The sequence below is a fragment of the Canis aureus genome, chromosome 10, assembly GCF_053574225.1.
Source record: "Canis aureus isolate CA01 chromosome 10, VMU_Caureus_v.1.0, whole genome shotgun sequence".
Lineage (NCBI taxonomy): Eukaryota > Metazoa > Chordata > Mammalia > Carnivora > Canidae > Canis > Canis aureus.
In genome coordinates this window covers 15755921-15773011 of record NC_135620.1, presented here as the reverse complement: position 1 = coordinate 15773011, position 17091 = coordinate 15755921, and the positions used below count along the sequence as shown (strand labels likewise).

Genomic DNA, 17091 nt, shown 5'->3' with positions numbered 1-17091 from the left:
TACCTACTGAGTACCTGCATAGCCTTTGGTTTCATCATGGCCAGGCTACTGAAGGTTTTTGTGGTGAAGATCTCCTTCCCTGCTCAGTAGGACAGGGCTGCAAAGGAGATAAACCGTTGCACTGTAAACTCTTATCTTGGCTGTCGTTTCCATTTCCTGGGATTTAGAGGGACGAATCCCAGGACTCGATCAGATTCATCGGGGATCTTTCCAAGTCGAACCACAAAAGGATGCCTGCATTGGAGAAACTCCGGTTCTGTTGATGCTGGGCACACGGGTTTATTTCCCCATTTATATGAATTCTGCTAAACTTTGCAGTAGAGAACTTAATTAGGAGTTGATGCTTAATACATGCTAATAATATCCAGTTTATGTGTTTGAGTGTGTATAATCAAGTTTATGTATTTTATATATGCAGCAGAGTAAGTTAATGTATTTTCGCAGTGATTTAATTCATTATGGTTTATAAAGTACTTTGAAAACAATATTAGTCCATTTCCTGTGCTTAACTGTCCAAAATGATGCATCTGCGGTGTTTATTGGGGTTTCTCCTTTGGAGAATATTGTAGCTTTTGAAAAGTGTGATTCCATCACAGGCGGGGAAATAGCCTTAATTTTGCAGAGCATGTTTCATTCACGGAGACTGAGGCTAACCAGTTGTCCACTGGCGAGTCTAGGACGTGGGGGTCCCACCTCTAAGTCGGAACACAAGAGCCCCGGTGGTTGTCTTGTTTGGCGTGGGGTGGGGGTGGGGGGAGTCAGATGGTCGTTGCTATCCTGCTTTCTCTTTTGGCACCGTGCAAACACTCGAAGCGTATGATAATTGCAAATAGAATTTGGAATGGTGATGTATTCTAGAAGGGATGTAAACAGACTGCGTTGGAAACCGCTCCGAGAATACAGCGCCACTGCAGTAAGCCTGTCTGTCTTTCAGGTTGACCCCCTGTTTACAGTGCCAGCACCACCGCCGCCGATTTCCAGCAGCCTCGCGCCTCAGATTCTGCCCTCCTACTTTTCCCCGTCTTCATCCAATATTGCAGCACCGGTTGAGCAGCTTTTGGTTCGGACTCGTTCGGTGGGTGTGAATACATGTGAAGTTGGAGTACTGACAGAGCCAGAGTGTCTCGGGCCCTGTGAACCTGGGACCAGTGTGAATTTGGAAGGGATCGTGTGGCATGAAACAGAAGAAGGTAAATACAATTCACTTTTCTCTCTCTCCCCATGCCCTCTTCCCCGTGATGTATTTATTTACGTCCCCCGGTGAGGGGCCTTTGTCTTGTGGTCCTCAGAGAGGAAGAAAAGGGGTTTTTCAACTGTCTGGATTTCTGTTGAAATGACCGCATTCCCCCGTCTTTGTTCATGTTCATGGCTGCTTCCCCATTCAGGATGGAGGAGGTGTCCCTGGAAGTGGTCTGCGCTTTAAATGCTAGCAGGGAAAGTCTGGGAAGCAGGGTGAGGCTTTTCCTTCTCTTCCCCCCAGAAGGGATCATGGAAATTAGGAAGACAGACTGCTCTCAAGTTCACTTTCTCCTTGATGTGCCAGCCGATCTGTCTGTCCGGACTTGGTGGTTTTGTTTGTCTTGACCTGTGTCGTTGAGGCTTGAATTTACCTGCTGAATTGAGCTCGGGTTCTTGCATTTGGCGAGGGCCGAGGCCGTGATGTAGCTGTGGCTGATTGGTGCATGGAGCGAACAAAGCCCAAGATCAGAGGCTCAAACCCCAGCTGCACCAGTCATTTCTCTCCTGTGACTGGAGACCTAGCCACCTTCCCTGCCCCTTAGCTCAGCAGGCCACCTGCCAAGGGTAATCCGGTCATCACAAGAGAAATGGGTTAGGATTCATCTGTCACTGCCGTTAGAAATATAAATGTGGCTTATGCCATCCCTACCGTAGATCTGAACGCTGGCTGGCAACATCTAGCACACGGTCACCAGGCCCATTGTGTTTCCGATGGCCAATGTCACTGACCGTAGAGGCCCACAGGTAATTAAAAACTAAAATACCAAGGGGAGCGCTGCATTGCTCCATTGGTGGAATGAGAGGAATAGAAAAGGTGAGGAAGAAATGTGCCCCAGGCAAACAAAGGAAAGTGAAGAACAGAGGGGCAACCCTTTCTTTCCCTCCAAGCTATGTTGGTCAAGGACAAGGGAGATGACCTGTGTCGGTATCTTAGCCAGCTGGGAGAGGAGTGAGGGCAAGAAGGAGTTTAACTAGAAATCTGAGACTCAGAATCACTGTTTAGGTCCTTCTGTATCAAGGTGAGAAACCAAGGGCTGAAACTCACGGGAGGGAAAGTAAAATATATTAAAAAAAAAAAAAAAAGAATGAAAATCAGATGACAGGTGTCTCAGTAATTATCAGAAGGAGGAAAGCAGCGCACCCCATCTCAAGGTAGAAAAGCAGAAAATCGTGGGAGAATCTTCGAATTCTGTGTATTGCGTTAACTATACTGTTGAGGGATAGATTTTGTAATTGGATACCAAATTTTGTGGGTAGCATCAGTAAGGAAAAATCACTATAGAAGAAGGAACCGGAGAAGGTGAACGAAAGCTGGAAGAGATAGGCAGAGATCTTTTGTGTGCTCAACTGAAAGTAGTGGTTCCCATTGGCTTTTGGCTTTACGAATGGCTGGTGTTTGGGGGGAGGTAGGGTGGGCACCCTCTCTGTACTTTGAACAGTGCTCTGCAGCCAGATTGGGAGGAGTCGGTGGAGGAGGAGCTAGAATTCACATTTTCCTCTCTCACTTGTCTGTTTAGAAGCTGTCCAGTGCCAGGGGTGAGTCCCATGTGGGGAGCAAGCTTTCGTTCTAGTGCCTCTCCTTGGGTTGTACACCCTTGGCCTTCTCAGATTTTCCCTGAGAGCAGAAGTGGTAGCTAATGGTGTCTGCGAAGAATCAAGACATTTATAAGGTTGTAGCCAATTAGCTTAGGGTACCGATTATTCAGACACAAAAAGATTGGGAAAGGCTAAGATTGAATTTCCATAAACTAGAAAGAAAGATTTTCTTGTACTTGAATCACTTGCTCATTTGTCTAAAGTGGCGCCTTGCGCTTACTTCTCAGCTATGACTTAGCGCCTGTCGGTTTATTGCTGGTCATGATTTTATTTATTCCTGTGTGGGACAGGACCGAGTTCCTGCAGTGTGACCTCACTGGGTGGCAGATGTTGTAAAATTAGCTACAAACTTTCTGGAACGCCTGCAAGTCTTGGGTTATTTTTTTGATTCACTTGGAAGTCTGCTTGGTTTTGACTTGAACCTGAGCTGCTAATGAAAGACGGAGTTCCTCGGGGAAAAAAATGTATTCAGATACTCTAGTTAACTCTGGGCAAATGGTTAAAGAGCTCTGTGGTATTATCAGGGTTACTATTACAATCTTTCATTATTTCTGTTTGGTTGCGATGCATGCAGCATGCACAGCCTCACCAGTAGCACCGTGTTCTCTGAGTCACCCGTCTCCCAAGTCCATGCACCCTACTCCCATGTGCTGTGATCCCTCTGGCCATGGGTGTGTCCCCTACCCTCAGGTGTCCCCTATCCTCCTGTATCACACTGATGGCTTTCGGCGCTTTTCAGACACAGGAGTGGAACCTCCTGTAGTGCCAGCCTTCTTTTTTACTGCCTCACATTTTCCAGTATTTGGAATGTGTGGATATTGAGTGTGGTGACACGAAGGAGCCCAGGCTCTTAATAGAGTTATTCTTGCTGCATAAACTAAGCTTCCAACCTCCACAGTATCTGAGAACCTGCCTTTGTGAAGGCCTGGGTCCTAAAATGTGTGTTTAATGTGCAGCCATTCTCAAGAGCATTCCATTTGGTTTTTTCCCCCCAGTACAGTGTGTTTCAGGCTCTTGTACCAATTTAAAAATTAAACCCACTTGACCATTAATTTTTCTCTTTGGGGAAAAGACAAAGAGAGACAAAGAGAGAGAACAAACACATTTGGAGCTAGTTATTTGGCAGAGCTAAAAGGGCCGAGTTTGGAAAGAAGCAGAGGGGAAGTGAAGCCACCGTGGTTTTCTACTATGGGTTCATGCTAATGACAGGCTCCTTGTTGAGGGCTCGGGAAAGGGCCAGTTGCCTGTGACTAATGGCCTTGGAGATGGAGTTGAAAAAAGAAATCTCTTCCCTGGTATTTTCATTTTGAGATTATTTGTATACCTGACAGCATTTTTCACAAACTGAATTTGTTATGTGTATTCGTAGGTGTGTGTGTGTGTGTGTGTGTGTGTGTTTGTATTAGACCCTAGAAATTTCAGGAGCTGGTATGTTTGCAGTCTTTGGGGGAATATGGAGTCTTCTTGTGATTTTTTTTTTTTTTTTTGGAAGGTAGTTGGCAACAGCAGGGCTGCAATATGAAATCCGCATTAAATTCTGATTGCTTCTTGTGCGTGGAATCCTCATGTGGGGAGGGTTCTTACAGTCATGGACTTTCCCCTTAGTGTCGCTGCCAGGACGTGGAGTCCTGGTTGCCTGAGGATCAGACTGTCCTCAGGAGTAATGCGTTACAAGAGAAGTTCCCTCTGGAAATAATTAGTGGGTTTCAGAGCGTGCTTAATAGGAGAGAAAAACTATTACTGCATTTGGATGTTTAGTTATCCTACTCTGATCTCTCTTCTGTAAGGTGAGTTGCATAGGAGCAGTGACGTATTGCACAAAATTACTCTCAGATGTTGGAAAGAATTTCCTTAGCTTTTCATTCCTGACATTAGGGACACACATGCCTTTGTATAGTTATTTGTTTGGAAATTTACTCTTTTGGGGGTGGGGGTGGGGGTAAGGGAGGTAAAACCGGAAAAAACATGATGTGTACAGCAGAGTGTGTAAATACGTACATGTTGAACTTGGCTTTTTAGCTCGTATGAATAGATTTTCCTTTGGATTATTATTAAATCATACTTCTTAGTGGGCTTTTCTCCCCCTTCCCTATCCCAGAACATACTTGGTTCAGCTGTGCCTGTACTTCATTGTCAACATCTGTCATTTACTATGGCCTTTAAAACATGTATAGGTTATAGGACTGGGGTTCTCAGCTCTGTGTCTTGGAATCCCCCAGAGATCTTTTAAAACATGCCCAGGCACCACTTCCAGGCATTCACTTGGTCTAGGATGGCAGTTTGATCTGGTTGGGTGACCTGACATTAGTGTTTTTTTTTTTTTTTCCAAAGCTCCCCAGGGGATTCTGATGTGCAAACAAGATTGAGAACCACAGTCTCAGGGGAAGGAGGGGATGTCCTAACCCTCTGCAAGCTACTTGACCTTTTCCCTTTAAGGAAGTCACTGTGTCATTGCCTCATTTTCTCAGGTATAAAATGGACAGACACCCTACACCCCTGCTCTATTTACCTCCCAGGGTAGATAATGTCTAGAAGCTGCAGTCTGGCAAGTGAGCGTCGTTGCTGAATCACTGTGCCAGTGAGAAAGAGGGTCCAGCGTTTGGTCCTGAACCTGGACTTCACAGAGGTTAAGAACGACTAATTGGTACCACTCTTCCTAATTTATTCATATGGTAGGGTGGACCAGTGGCAGCTTCATTTCCATGTGGTCTCTGCTGGATTATTTTTGAAATCGTTCAGAAATCCAGAGTATTAAAGAGAGTTAATAAAGTAGCCAATGAAAAAGATTGTACTCGCAGCATCACAGGGAGCTTTCAGAGGGGACAGTGAAAATGCAAATGGTAGCTTATGAAAGTGGTTTTTTAGAGAAGACTTTAGCACCTGGTGTAAGAGGAAAAATGGTTCTTTGTATGAGGTTTTTCATCTTATGTTCTATGTGTTTTCCAAGAACAGCGATCTTGGGAATTAATGTTTTAAAGGTAATTAATTGGGGGAAGTAAATGATTCTCTTTAAACCACCGGAGATATTCTTAAATTCTTCTGCATCTCCAGAGTCATAGAGAGGATAGTGTTTCAATGTGCAGTGTAGGGGTTTCACGTTCATTCATTAAAAGGCAAATGATCCTCTAGAAATTGACATGGATCTGACATAGGGTATTTTTACTCCTATGCTGCAGTATTGATTTACTGAACTTATTACTGGAAAAAGAACTTTCATTTTAAATTTTGATTTAAGAAGAGATTAAATATGAATCCAGGCTCACTTTGTGCTTTCGGTGTCTGAGCTCGGAACTCATGCCATGCCTTTTTTTTTTTTTTTTTTACTAAGTGCAATGTTATTACTTACTGAGGTATTTCCCAGTGATTTTTATAAATTCAGCTTTGACTCACAAGGCAAGTAAGCTGTCCAGTTTCGCTTCTGCATTTCATTACCCGCCACACCAGTGATGATTATAACTCTGCAGTCATAGGGAACTTGGAGATTGCTAATGAGCATGCTCCTCCTGGCAGTAATGTGCTGAATGGAGGTAAATCAGCTCCTGGTCTGTGAGTTTGGCACATGAGCATAGTCGGTTAATCACTGTGCTACTAAGAAAAAGCATCCAGCCTTGATCTTCAGCATGAGCTCCCAGAGGTTTAGAGGGCTGGAAGAATTATTAGTTAGTGCCACTCTGTGTATTGGCCATAAACTTGACCCTCAGCATCCTGGGCAGCCTTGCAGTGGTGGTTGTCAATGAAAAGTTGAGATTCATCACCACTGGTGGCAGAGGAGCTCAAATGGTGAGCCTTTCAAAGTGTGCAAGTACCGTCTATTTTTACAGGCAAAAGTCAACCCAAATAGAACACCATATTTGTATATTTGCTGGACCGTATACCAATTTGGTTACCTCTGATTATTCTGTGTCCAATGGTGATAGTTTTTTTTTTTTTAAATAAACTTGGTTTAAGGATGTGATTATAAATAACTATAAAACGTATCAAAGTATTTGTTCTTTTTAAGATTACAGAAACTCCTGTTACCTGATTCATAGAAAAATCACAAATTAAAAATGGAGGCCAAGTCTTTGTAGTATGTAGTCTATAAACATTTGTGAGTGAAGTGGGGTATAAGGAAGGAAGGGGAGTATGAGGAAGGGCGGAGGCTTATCTGGGCCGTCTTCCTGGTTTTGCTTTCCTCTCGGACCTACCTGTTTGATGCTTTCCTGATAGGGCCATCATTTGCACATGATGAGTGATGATGTGTTTTTCTGGAAAGCAATACCATGGTAACATTACTGCTTGTCAGTGTGAAAAAGAGGATGCTCTTAGGTAGGGTTCAGCTTCATGTTTTTAGACCAAACATATTTCTTTTGTGTCATTTGTGTGTATATTTTGGTGGTGACTTAAGTCATGAAGCCATCAGCTTTAAACTTACTTTATTTTATTTATTTATTTATTTGTTTATTTGTTTATTTATTTATTTTTAAAGATTTTATTTATTTATTCATGAGAGACACAGAGAAGGTGGGGGGGAGCAGAGACACAGGCAGAGGAAGAAGCAGGCTCCATGCAGGGAGCCCGATGTGGGACTCAATCGCAAGATTCCAGGATCACGTGCTGGGCCGAAGGCAGGTGCTAAACCGCTGAGCCACCCAGGCATCCCTAAACTCCCTTTAAAGGCCTTTCAGTATTACCTTTTTAGGTTGGTTGGTATTTGTAGCTAAAATTCTATGTGAATACAGAATGTGAGGTGTGTAAAACTCAACTTTTCTTTAGACTTGAACATAGTAAAAGATTTAAGAAGTTGTCTTACAAGATTTGCATTTGTAGTATTGTCCTCCCTTGATTTATCTTCTCCCTATAAGAGAGAAGATTTCTCTGAAGTTTACCAAGATTTCTTTGGTAAGAAAATCTTGAAAGCGTCTTAATATTACAGCGACCTTGAGTTGAAGATGCATTTTCTAATTTCAAAATGGAGATACTCTCATTGTTGCAAAGAATAGCTTTTGGCCCACCTCCGCTTATTGATTAAAAGGATTTCGTTGATTTTTTAAAATAGAATTTTTATGACAGCTTTATTGAAGTATCATTCACGCAGCATACAGTCCACCCATTTAAAGTGTATAATTCATTGGGTATTTTTTAATGTACTAAGAGTCCTACAACCATCACCACAATTAATTATAGAGCATTTTTATGATTCAAAAGAAACCTGTACCCATTGGTACTCACTCCCTTTTGCTTGCCCCGATCCCAATTTCATTGATCTAATGCATCTTTGTCTTCGATTCTTTATTGTTTTTATGTGTATTTTATGGATGAGAGGAAAGGTGGTTTTATTGAGTGCTTATACCAGGCATTGTGCTGGACATGCTTGCCAGGTAATAATTTCCTTTAAACCTTAAACACAGTCCAAAGTAAACCATGTTAGTCCGTATTTTCATGAAGGAGACTTAGAAAGGGATTTACCAAATAAATAAATAAATAAATAAATAAATAAAAAAGAAAGGGATTTACCTGTGCAAGACCGCACACCTATTTGGCCTTGCAGAGCCCTTCCTTGCTCTTCACACCTAGTCCTGGGATTTCCCCTGAACACAGGTTCGTGTATATTTCAGAGTGCTCTTTGGAAAGAAGAGAGTATGATGTTACATAATAATTGGAGTTTTTATTTTATTTTTAAGCACAGAATGATAGGAAATTCTTTATAGTGCTAGCATCTGATTTTGGCAGGAGTAACTGAATCTGCTTCATCTGGGTTGATGTATACAAACCATTCCTTTCTGCCCCACTAAGCTGGAAGCTTCTTTAGTCCACAGATCCCATCTGTTTTGTTCACTGTTGGATCTCTAGCGCCTGGCACAGAGTAAGTGTGCCATACATATTTGTTGAATGTTGAATAAATTCACAGAACAAAGTGATATGGTCTTGATACCTGTTTAAGTTTGCATAGTATAGCTTTCTAGTCAAGAATATGTTACTTTTGAATTAAGTTTGGCCTAGACAATCTGGAAAATATTGCTCTGGAAATCGACGTTGTCACTGATTTCCTTTGGAGGGGTGGGGGGGAATGCCACTATAAAATCTGATTACACTGTATTAAAATTCACCTCCCAACTTTGCTCTCCTTAGACCAATCTCAAAAAAAGGGGGAAACAAAATGATTTGGTTTGTTTTTTCTTTTCTGTCATTCATTTTCTCAGTATGGTTTTAATTTTCTGATGTTAGAAGGAATATCTGGCCATTTTGGGACATCCGCAGGGCAGAAAACACCTAAGAGGTAGAAGAAAAAAAAAAAACCATCTATAATCTCACTGTTCAGGCAGTCTCTTTAATTTGTTGGTTTACTCCTTTTTCTGCTTTTTAAATACATTTTTTAAAAAACATAGTTGAGATCATTTGGTAAATAGAGTTTTGAATACTTTTTCTTTTAATCGTAACATTAAAACAAGCATTTCTGATGTTATCAAAACATTTTCTGAGATGCATTTTCTGTTGATATAAAACACATTATGGAATGGACGCAATAGTTAATTCAAATTCCTCTAAGGATGGATATTTACATTGCTTTCAGCTTCTTAGATGATATCACCCTGCTTAGTATATCTTTGCACTTGAAATATTTGTACTGTTTTATTAATTTGCAGTTATTGTTCTAGGGTCAGCTTTCAAGAAACAATCACCCAGAGGACACAAACATTTTTGTGTCAATGCATTGAAACATTTATTGATTGCTTACCTGCTTTCCCGAACGGTGACACTGGTAAATTGTACCAGTGTCCATGGCCCTGGTTGAGAACGCTCTTCTCTCTTAACCTCTCTGACAACTTTGGTCTCACTGACATTTTCGTGGCAAAAGGGATGGGTTGTAAGTCAAATGCATAGTCTCCAATGCTCACATCCCTAGACAGAAAGGGAACACGACCTTCTTCCCCTTGTAATAAAAATGACAGTGGCTCAGTCAGAGAAATCAGGTGTGCCAGTGAGGGTCCCCAGGCAGTGTGTAGCCCTCCCAAGTCCTGGGAGGACTTTGTTCTGGATGACACAGAGGTTTAGATATCACTTCTGTTTTTGTCTATGTTGACATAGGCCCTCCCCCCCCCCCCCCCCAATGAAACAAATTAAAAAAGACTTCCGGGTGTGAGGAATTCAAATACCCAGGGGCAAAACTGGGTCCATCAAGCATCCATTCTGAATGGGGAGCAACCTCAGCCAGTCCTGTTTGAGTTTTGCTCCTTCAGAATAAGGGTAGACTAAGGACAAGATCTTTACAGAAAACCTTTGCACCTTGTGATTTGTTGATAATACATCATTTGTCACTTGACTTATTAGGCTGTTTGCACATTCTTCCCTGGCACACCTTAGCCCTGCCTTGCCTCCCTGCTTCCAACGTTCATTTTCTCTTTTTCCTTAGCCTCTTCCCTTTGGCTGCTGCCCTGTATGGCTGCAGCAGCAGGAACTGTCCAGGTAGTTTTAAAAATAGTAATCTACCAAAGTGTTCTCACACACATACCCTTTCCCTTGCCCTTCTGTCCTCAGATAAGATGGCTAATACCTTTCTGGCAAAAGGAAAATAAGCTGTAATATGGGGAAGGCCTATCAGAGGTTGCAAAAAGCATTCTCAGCAAAGAACGTTGCAGGAGTTAGGCTCGTGGGCACCACTGCAGAGTACCTAGCAAAGTCTGATGTAACACAGTCAGAGAAAACCCGAGACGGGTAGGATTCAAAGGGATGTGAGTTTGGTGAGCCCCTTGCCCCTCATTTGATAATTGCTTATAAGTGAATAGTAAATGGAACAATTATAAACATACCACACCCATGTATGGTCTTCATTTCAAATTAAGCTTTCTGACTCAAGTATGTATCTGAAACAGTTGTGGAGTATTTCACTCCTTGGAAGTTAGAAACGCGGCTGCCTTCTTTTCATGACACACGGCACGTTTGGCGTGTCTGAGTGATCGAACACTTTTCCCTGGGGACCTCTACGTGGCTCTGCCAACACCATCTAAATAGCATCTTCTCGTTTATGTGGAAGACTCCCATCATGAGCCCTGTTACTCTGGCAGAGAAACTGAGGCCCAGACCGTTCTGAATAATATGTCTGTGTGTCCTTTCTGGATTCTTGTTTTGTACCTCACATGACCAGCCCTTCCTCGTTTTTAAGTCTGTGTGTGTGTGTATGTATGAATGTAACCAATTATTTAAAAAATATGCTCAAAGGCAAATAAACATTTGCTTGTCAGTTTGAGGTTTTGACTGAAATGTGGGAACTCAATTCGGCTTATAGAGTGAGATGTTTTTTAAATTTAATATTCACCAAATATTTTTACAAAAATACCCAGAATGTTGTTTTTGACTACATATTTCATAACAAGGGAAAAAATGGCCAACCACTTCCCATGCATTAGAGGCAGTGCCACATGTTCTCCTGGCTCAGTGGGCAGCTTGTATCCTGCCAGCTTTTGGGGGACTCTCTGGTACATCTGCACGGTTTGTATGTTGTCCTGTCTATGTCTTCTCGATATCCACGTTGACAGACAACTTTTGAAGTAAGTCAAGTTGAACATTTAATGTGTCTTATTTCCCTCAAGTAGCAGCACAGGCCAATTTGTTTAAAGAGAACCAACAAAGACTGCTTTCCAGTGCTTTCCCCAGCTTCAGGAGAATACCCAGCAGCTTTTCAGAATAGGAAAAGCCAGCCAGTCCCAGGCAGGCCTCGCGGTGAGCTGCTTCTTACTGGCACCTCGAGCATACACCTCTAAGATGATTTCTTACCCCAACATCCTGGAAGCACCTTGGGTTGAAGGCCCTGGCTTTGCACTCTGAGCCTGGAACCGAGCTGGCTGCAGTAATTGAGCGCTGTGAGATGCTTTGAGCTCAAAGAGTCTTTGAATACCCAAGGGCAGACAAGTGAAGAGCCACAGAGTAGAACTATGACAGTCTTCCTTATATATTGAACTTGTCTCTTCCATAAAACCTCTGCTTGGTAGGGTGACCAGAAGGCAGTATCGTGTTCCCAGGGAGTTCTAAAAAAAGTGGTAAGGTCTAGGTTGATAGTGGGACAAATGAACCCAGGAGGATTAGAGGAACAGAGGGTCAGCTTTCAAAGAAGCAGAACTCGGTGAGCTACTTACTATTCTATTGACTGCATGTTCATCTTGAGTGATTCAGAAGGCGAGCATTGACCGCAAAATCCTCAGTCAGTTACTAGAGAATCCAAAGTGTATGACCTCTAGGACATCTCCCTTTATATCTGACTTTTGAATTAAATATCTTCTTGAAATAAATAGCATCCATCATACCAGTCCTCCTGAGCTTGCAGTTTCTTGCAGTAGCACATTTCCAAGTATGGAATTTCAACCAAGCGTAACATGTTGAGTGTGACTGCTGAGTATTTGAGGCTGTAGTTAGCATTCTCGTCTTCATTTTGTCAAAGGGAAGAAAATAAACTGTGGGGAATTTATGACTTCAGTGGAAGTCAAGACAGGGTCTAAAGGAGAATCGAATACTACAGAGCTCCAGTAGCTTCAGTGATGGCTGGGGAAGGGTCCAGTGAGCCACATAGACTTACATAAAATTTCAGAGAAAGGTGGGCTGGATCACAGTGGGGTCTTCTGGGGAATAATTCAGACCTGGCAGGCAGCTAACCCATATCCTCTGGGGTCTGGGTTCTGACTCATTGATAAGTCTTTTTTCCCCTTCACATTTCACTCCCACCCTGACCTCGACTGATTAGCAGATTCAGGCTTCATTCTACACTTGCCCCAAGGACGATGCAGATACTCTGCCAAGGCTCGTGCACCCTTAACTTGCATGTATTTGCTCAATGTAAATCGTTGCATATTTTGGAAAGTAGGAAAAGTTGTCTTGTGTTTACAAGGGAATATTAGGGGATTGTCAGGGCGTCTAAATTTGTGGTGTTCTCTCTGCAAATTCTGGCTGCTTCAACCTGTATGATTCAGAAATAGGTGCCGTTGCCCTATTTCTTTCGTTCTGGTAATTAATGAAACATGACAAAGAGGTAGGAGGAGAGCCAGGCTGGTTGGTAAGCATAATATGCTTGATTAGAATCCAGGACATTCATAATTGCACAGAAGCAGCCAAAGCCTTTCTTCTTTGCACATTAACTTCTTGTCTTTTGGTTACTTGATTAGTAAAAAGCCTCTTGGGTGACAGCACTGGACTAAAAAAGCACATGAGAAGCTACATGCCTTTATCATCTCCCGTGAGAGGTATTGTATTTCATACAAAATACTGTGTTGATTCAGATCTTCTGGAAGGGCATGAGTGTATCCAGCAAGGAACAGTATAATTTTTTGGTTAAAAACTCTCCTTTATCTTTTTTCACTGCAGTGTTTGAAATCTATCCATTTAGCAGATGAAAAAAAAAAGTACCATTGTAGAATCCTCCGGAGTTCTCGGTACTACAGTTGTAACTGCTGCTTGGAAAACTGGGGGAAGACAAGTGGCTAAACCAGGATAAAAACCCAATCAAAATGATCTGATTGCTAAAACTTTGCAGTTACTAGAGTATATTGTTCTTAAGAGAAAAGGGAAAACGTCCCCTAATATTGGTTATGCCTACTTCGCACCATCCCCATGTGCCCTAAAAATACACGTATACATAATGACCTGATGAGGGTCGTTTAGAGTGTTCCTATTGCTTCTCTCTGCTTCTGTGGACATTATTCCTTGCCCACCCTGAAAGCTAGGGGCATTTCCTTGGTTCCTGGGCCTTGGTTTCCTCATCTGTAAAATGGGAGGCTTTAGAATATGTAATCCCTTGAGGGTACCTACCTGAGCTACCTGAGCTTTGGGGCAAAAGGTGGTGTGAAGCCCATAGAATGTGCTTAATTTTTTTTTTAAGATTTTATTTATTTATTCATGAGAGACAGAGAGAGAGAGAGAGAGAGAGAGAGGCAGAGATATAGGCAGAGGGAGAAGCAGGATCCCGAAGGGGGAGCCTGATGTGAGGCTCAATCCTAGGACCCTGGGATCACAACCTGAGCCGAAGGCAGACGCTCAACCACTGAGTCACCCAGATGCCTCCCATAGAATGTTCTTATCAGAATCATTTCAGACATAGCAGATTCTGGAGAAAATTGTTAGCCAAAAGTGAGCCTCAATGGGGTTACCCTTAAATCACCTTCTGGGTTTGTGCCAAATCCTGTTGAACAGCAGGTAGCCACGCCTTTGAGTGTCCCAAAGTCGATCTATTTCTGGAACTCTTTATTTACTGAAACCATTTATTGAACTATTAGCAGTTGTGCAAGTAAAGTGAAGTCTGTTCTGAGTAGGCTGACATTTATTTTACGCTCTGGTACATTCCACAGAAGAATGAGCACATGGAAGACATTATCTGAAAAGATTCCTAAAAGGTAGCATCATCAATTTCATTAGCAGATTTTTGAACCCCTACTCTAAAAGGCCCACACAAGCTCCAATGACTTCTGCATTACTCCATCTACACCTTGTGTTAGGAATCCTCACCGTCCAGGGGTGCCTGACTGGCTCTATCAGGGGGGCAAGTGTACGACTCTTGATCTCGGGTTTGTAAATTCAAGCCCTACATTAGGTGGAGAGATTACTTAAAAATAAAATCTAAAAAAAAGAAGAAAAGGAAAAAGAAAAGAATCTTTACAGTGTTCAAAAGAAGCCTGCAAAACAGAAAATTTATTGGATGCATGAGCATAAACACTTAATGTGGTATAATTTTCTCTTTAAGTTTTATTCAGATTACATGTGTTTATAGTTTAAAAAGCCAGTTCTACTAGGAATGTGATGGCAGAAAAATTCCCATCTTTTCCTTCACCTACTCCTGCTTTCCAGGGGCAGCTAACTATTTTAAACTTTTGTCATTGGTATTTTCATTATATTTTGAAAACACATGTTTCTGTAGGTATTTTGTGATGTCATTGTGTGGCTTTAGGCTTTTTAAAAGGTGGAAACTGGTGATTTAGTGCATACTTAGCTCCCCAACACAACTATATTTGACTGCTCCCCATTCTCCCAATATAGTTGTGAGTTATCCATTGCTGTGCAACAAAAACAGCAAACACGGATTATCTCGCATTTTCTGTGGGTCAGTAGTCAGAAGAGGAACCTCCCCCATCGGTGTTCTCGTAACAGAGTATGTTGCTTCCACGGTGAGATCCAAGAGACACTGAGCCCAAAGTGGACATCACAGTGTTAGTATAACTTCACGTTAGAACAACCCATTGCTTTTGCCACTTAATCGGTTCCTTAGGAGTCAGTAAGTCAAGCCCAGGTTCCAGGAGGGGAGGGTATCACATAAGGGTGTCAATACCAAGAAGTAGGAATTACTTGGGACCATTTGGGAACTGCCTACAACAAATAATTCTTCCTCAGGTCAGTATTCAGTGTTTACATTACTATGAGTATGTATTTATTATTTACAGCAGAGCAGTGTATTACGATTACTTTTCTTTTCTCCCTCAACTTTCTACCTGCAGTTAATAGTTGCCTCACTTTTTATTTGCTTAGTGTTCTATGCACCCCTCACTAATTCACCAAGAACTGTCACGCCAGAATTATAAATTGCTTCTCACTTGTTGAAACACAGCCAGCATTCTCTGCATTTTATCTTTTGGAGCAGTCTCTCCAGAGTCTTCCCATCTGCTCCAATCTGGACCGGTATTTTAGGGGTTATGCAGAGGCCTCGTGAAATGGTTGTAAAAATTTGGGCTCTCTGTACACCATTCTGAAGATCCCATCCTGAGGTTGGATACTCCATTTCCTGCATTGGCATATGCTTTGCTCTCGTTTCTGTCTTTCATTTTGGTGAAGCCCATCTTCCAAAAGTTTTCTAAGAAAGGGTCCACCGGGAGTAAAATAGTTGAAATCTTGGATGTTCACACATACAGCATTTTCCTTCAACCCTCATAGTTGATGAATGAAGTGGCTAGATGAGGAGTTGGTGAAGATCATTTTCTGCCAGACTTGCAGGCGTAGCTCCACTGCTTTGAACTCTCCATAGTGTTGTCCTTGAGAAGCTTAGCGCCATCCTGATTTGAGATCTTGAGTGTAATGGCTGTCCCCCTATCCACCCAGCCTTTATCTCTTCTTTGTCTCCAGCATTCTGATCTATCTCTGTGACATCCTTTGGCATGAGTCTTTTTTAATCTCTGGTGCTGAGCTTGGTACTCTCATTAGGAACTTGGGCCCTGTCAGTGTTAGAAATTGTACAGATGTCTTTCTTTGGAGGAGATACAATTTCCGTTTCCGTGTTCTTTCTGGAGCTGCTTTTAGTTAGATGTTGAACCTCTTGTATCAGTCTTCTACTTTCCCTTTTTTTTTTTTTTAACATTTATTTATTTATTTTAGAGAGAGAGTGGGAGTGGGGGGGGAGGGGCAGAGGGAGAGGCAGAGAATCTCAAGCAGACTCCTCACTGAGCATGGAGCCTGACATGGGGCTTGAAGGGGCTCAATCCTACAACCCTGAGATCACAACTTGAGCTGAAATAAAGAATTGGATACTTAACCAACTGAGCCTCCTAGGTGCCCCTTGGTCTTCTACTTTTCTGATCTTTTCTCTCCTTTTTCAAATCTCTGGTTTATAGTTTTTGACATAGTTTCTGATTTGGGGAGTTTCCTCATTCTTTAAATATTGTCTTTGGAAAAAAAAAAGCTATTCTCATATTTTTCATTTCTGAAAGCTCCTCTTTGTTGTTAAATGTTATGGGGATTAATAGCCTCCTTTTGAGTTTCATGACTGCAGTGTCTTATTCCTTGAGGACCTACCTTCCTTCTTCCTCCTTCCTCCCATCCTTTCTTCCTTCATTCCATCCCTCCTTTCCTTCCTTTTGTCAGCCTTGTTTCTAAGTTCCTTTGTGTGTTTTGTCTGTAGCCTTTCCTTCCAAGACTTTCCTCAAACGCCTGATGATCCTTGGCTGTCTGCGTGGGGATGATAGTCTTAGAAGCTGGTTTGAAGTCCCACATGTGTGGGAGGGCATTTTGAAGGTCTAGGAAGATATGAGTGGATGTCTCTCTAGGGGATCTCCCAGCAGGGGTGGGGGTGGGGGTTTCCATATGCCTTTTCTCTTGCTTTGATCAGCTTCTCCAGAAAAGCCTTCTCTGATTTCCTGGTCACCGACTTTTTTGGTGTCAATTTCAGGAAGAAGGTTGTAGGTTTTACTCCCTGTTGTGTAAAAATTGAATCTTAACTTTTTTGTTTGTCTGTTTGCGTTTTTTTTATAACTATAGTATTATCCACATACAAATGAGAAAACTCAAGAGCTTTAGGTTCCTTTGTTAAGT

At 42.1% G+C, this 17091-nt stretch overlaps 1 protein-coding gene across 7 annotated transcripts in view; it reads left to right on the top strand.

The window, feature by feature from the left end:
* ZNF608 (zinc finger protein 608) overlaps nt 1-17091 on the top strand; it is a 111191-nt gene that overhangs the window by 52858 nt on the left and 41242 nt on the right. For all 7 annotated transcript variants that reach the window (XM_077911456.1, XM_077911461.1, XM_077911457.1 and 4 more), the window contains one exon: nt 935-1190. In XM_077911456.1, coding sequence (XP_077767582.1) covers nt 935-1190 — 256 coding nt within the window. The remainder of the gene's footprint in view (nt 1-934; nt 1191-17091) is intronic.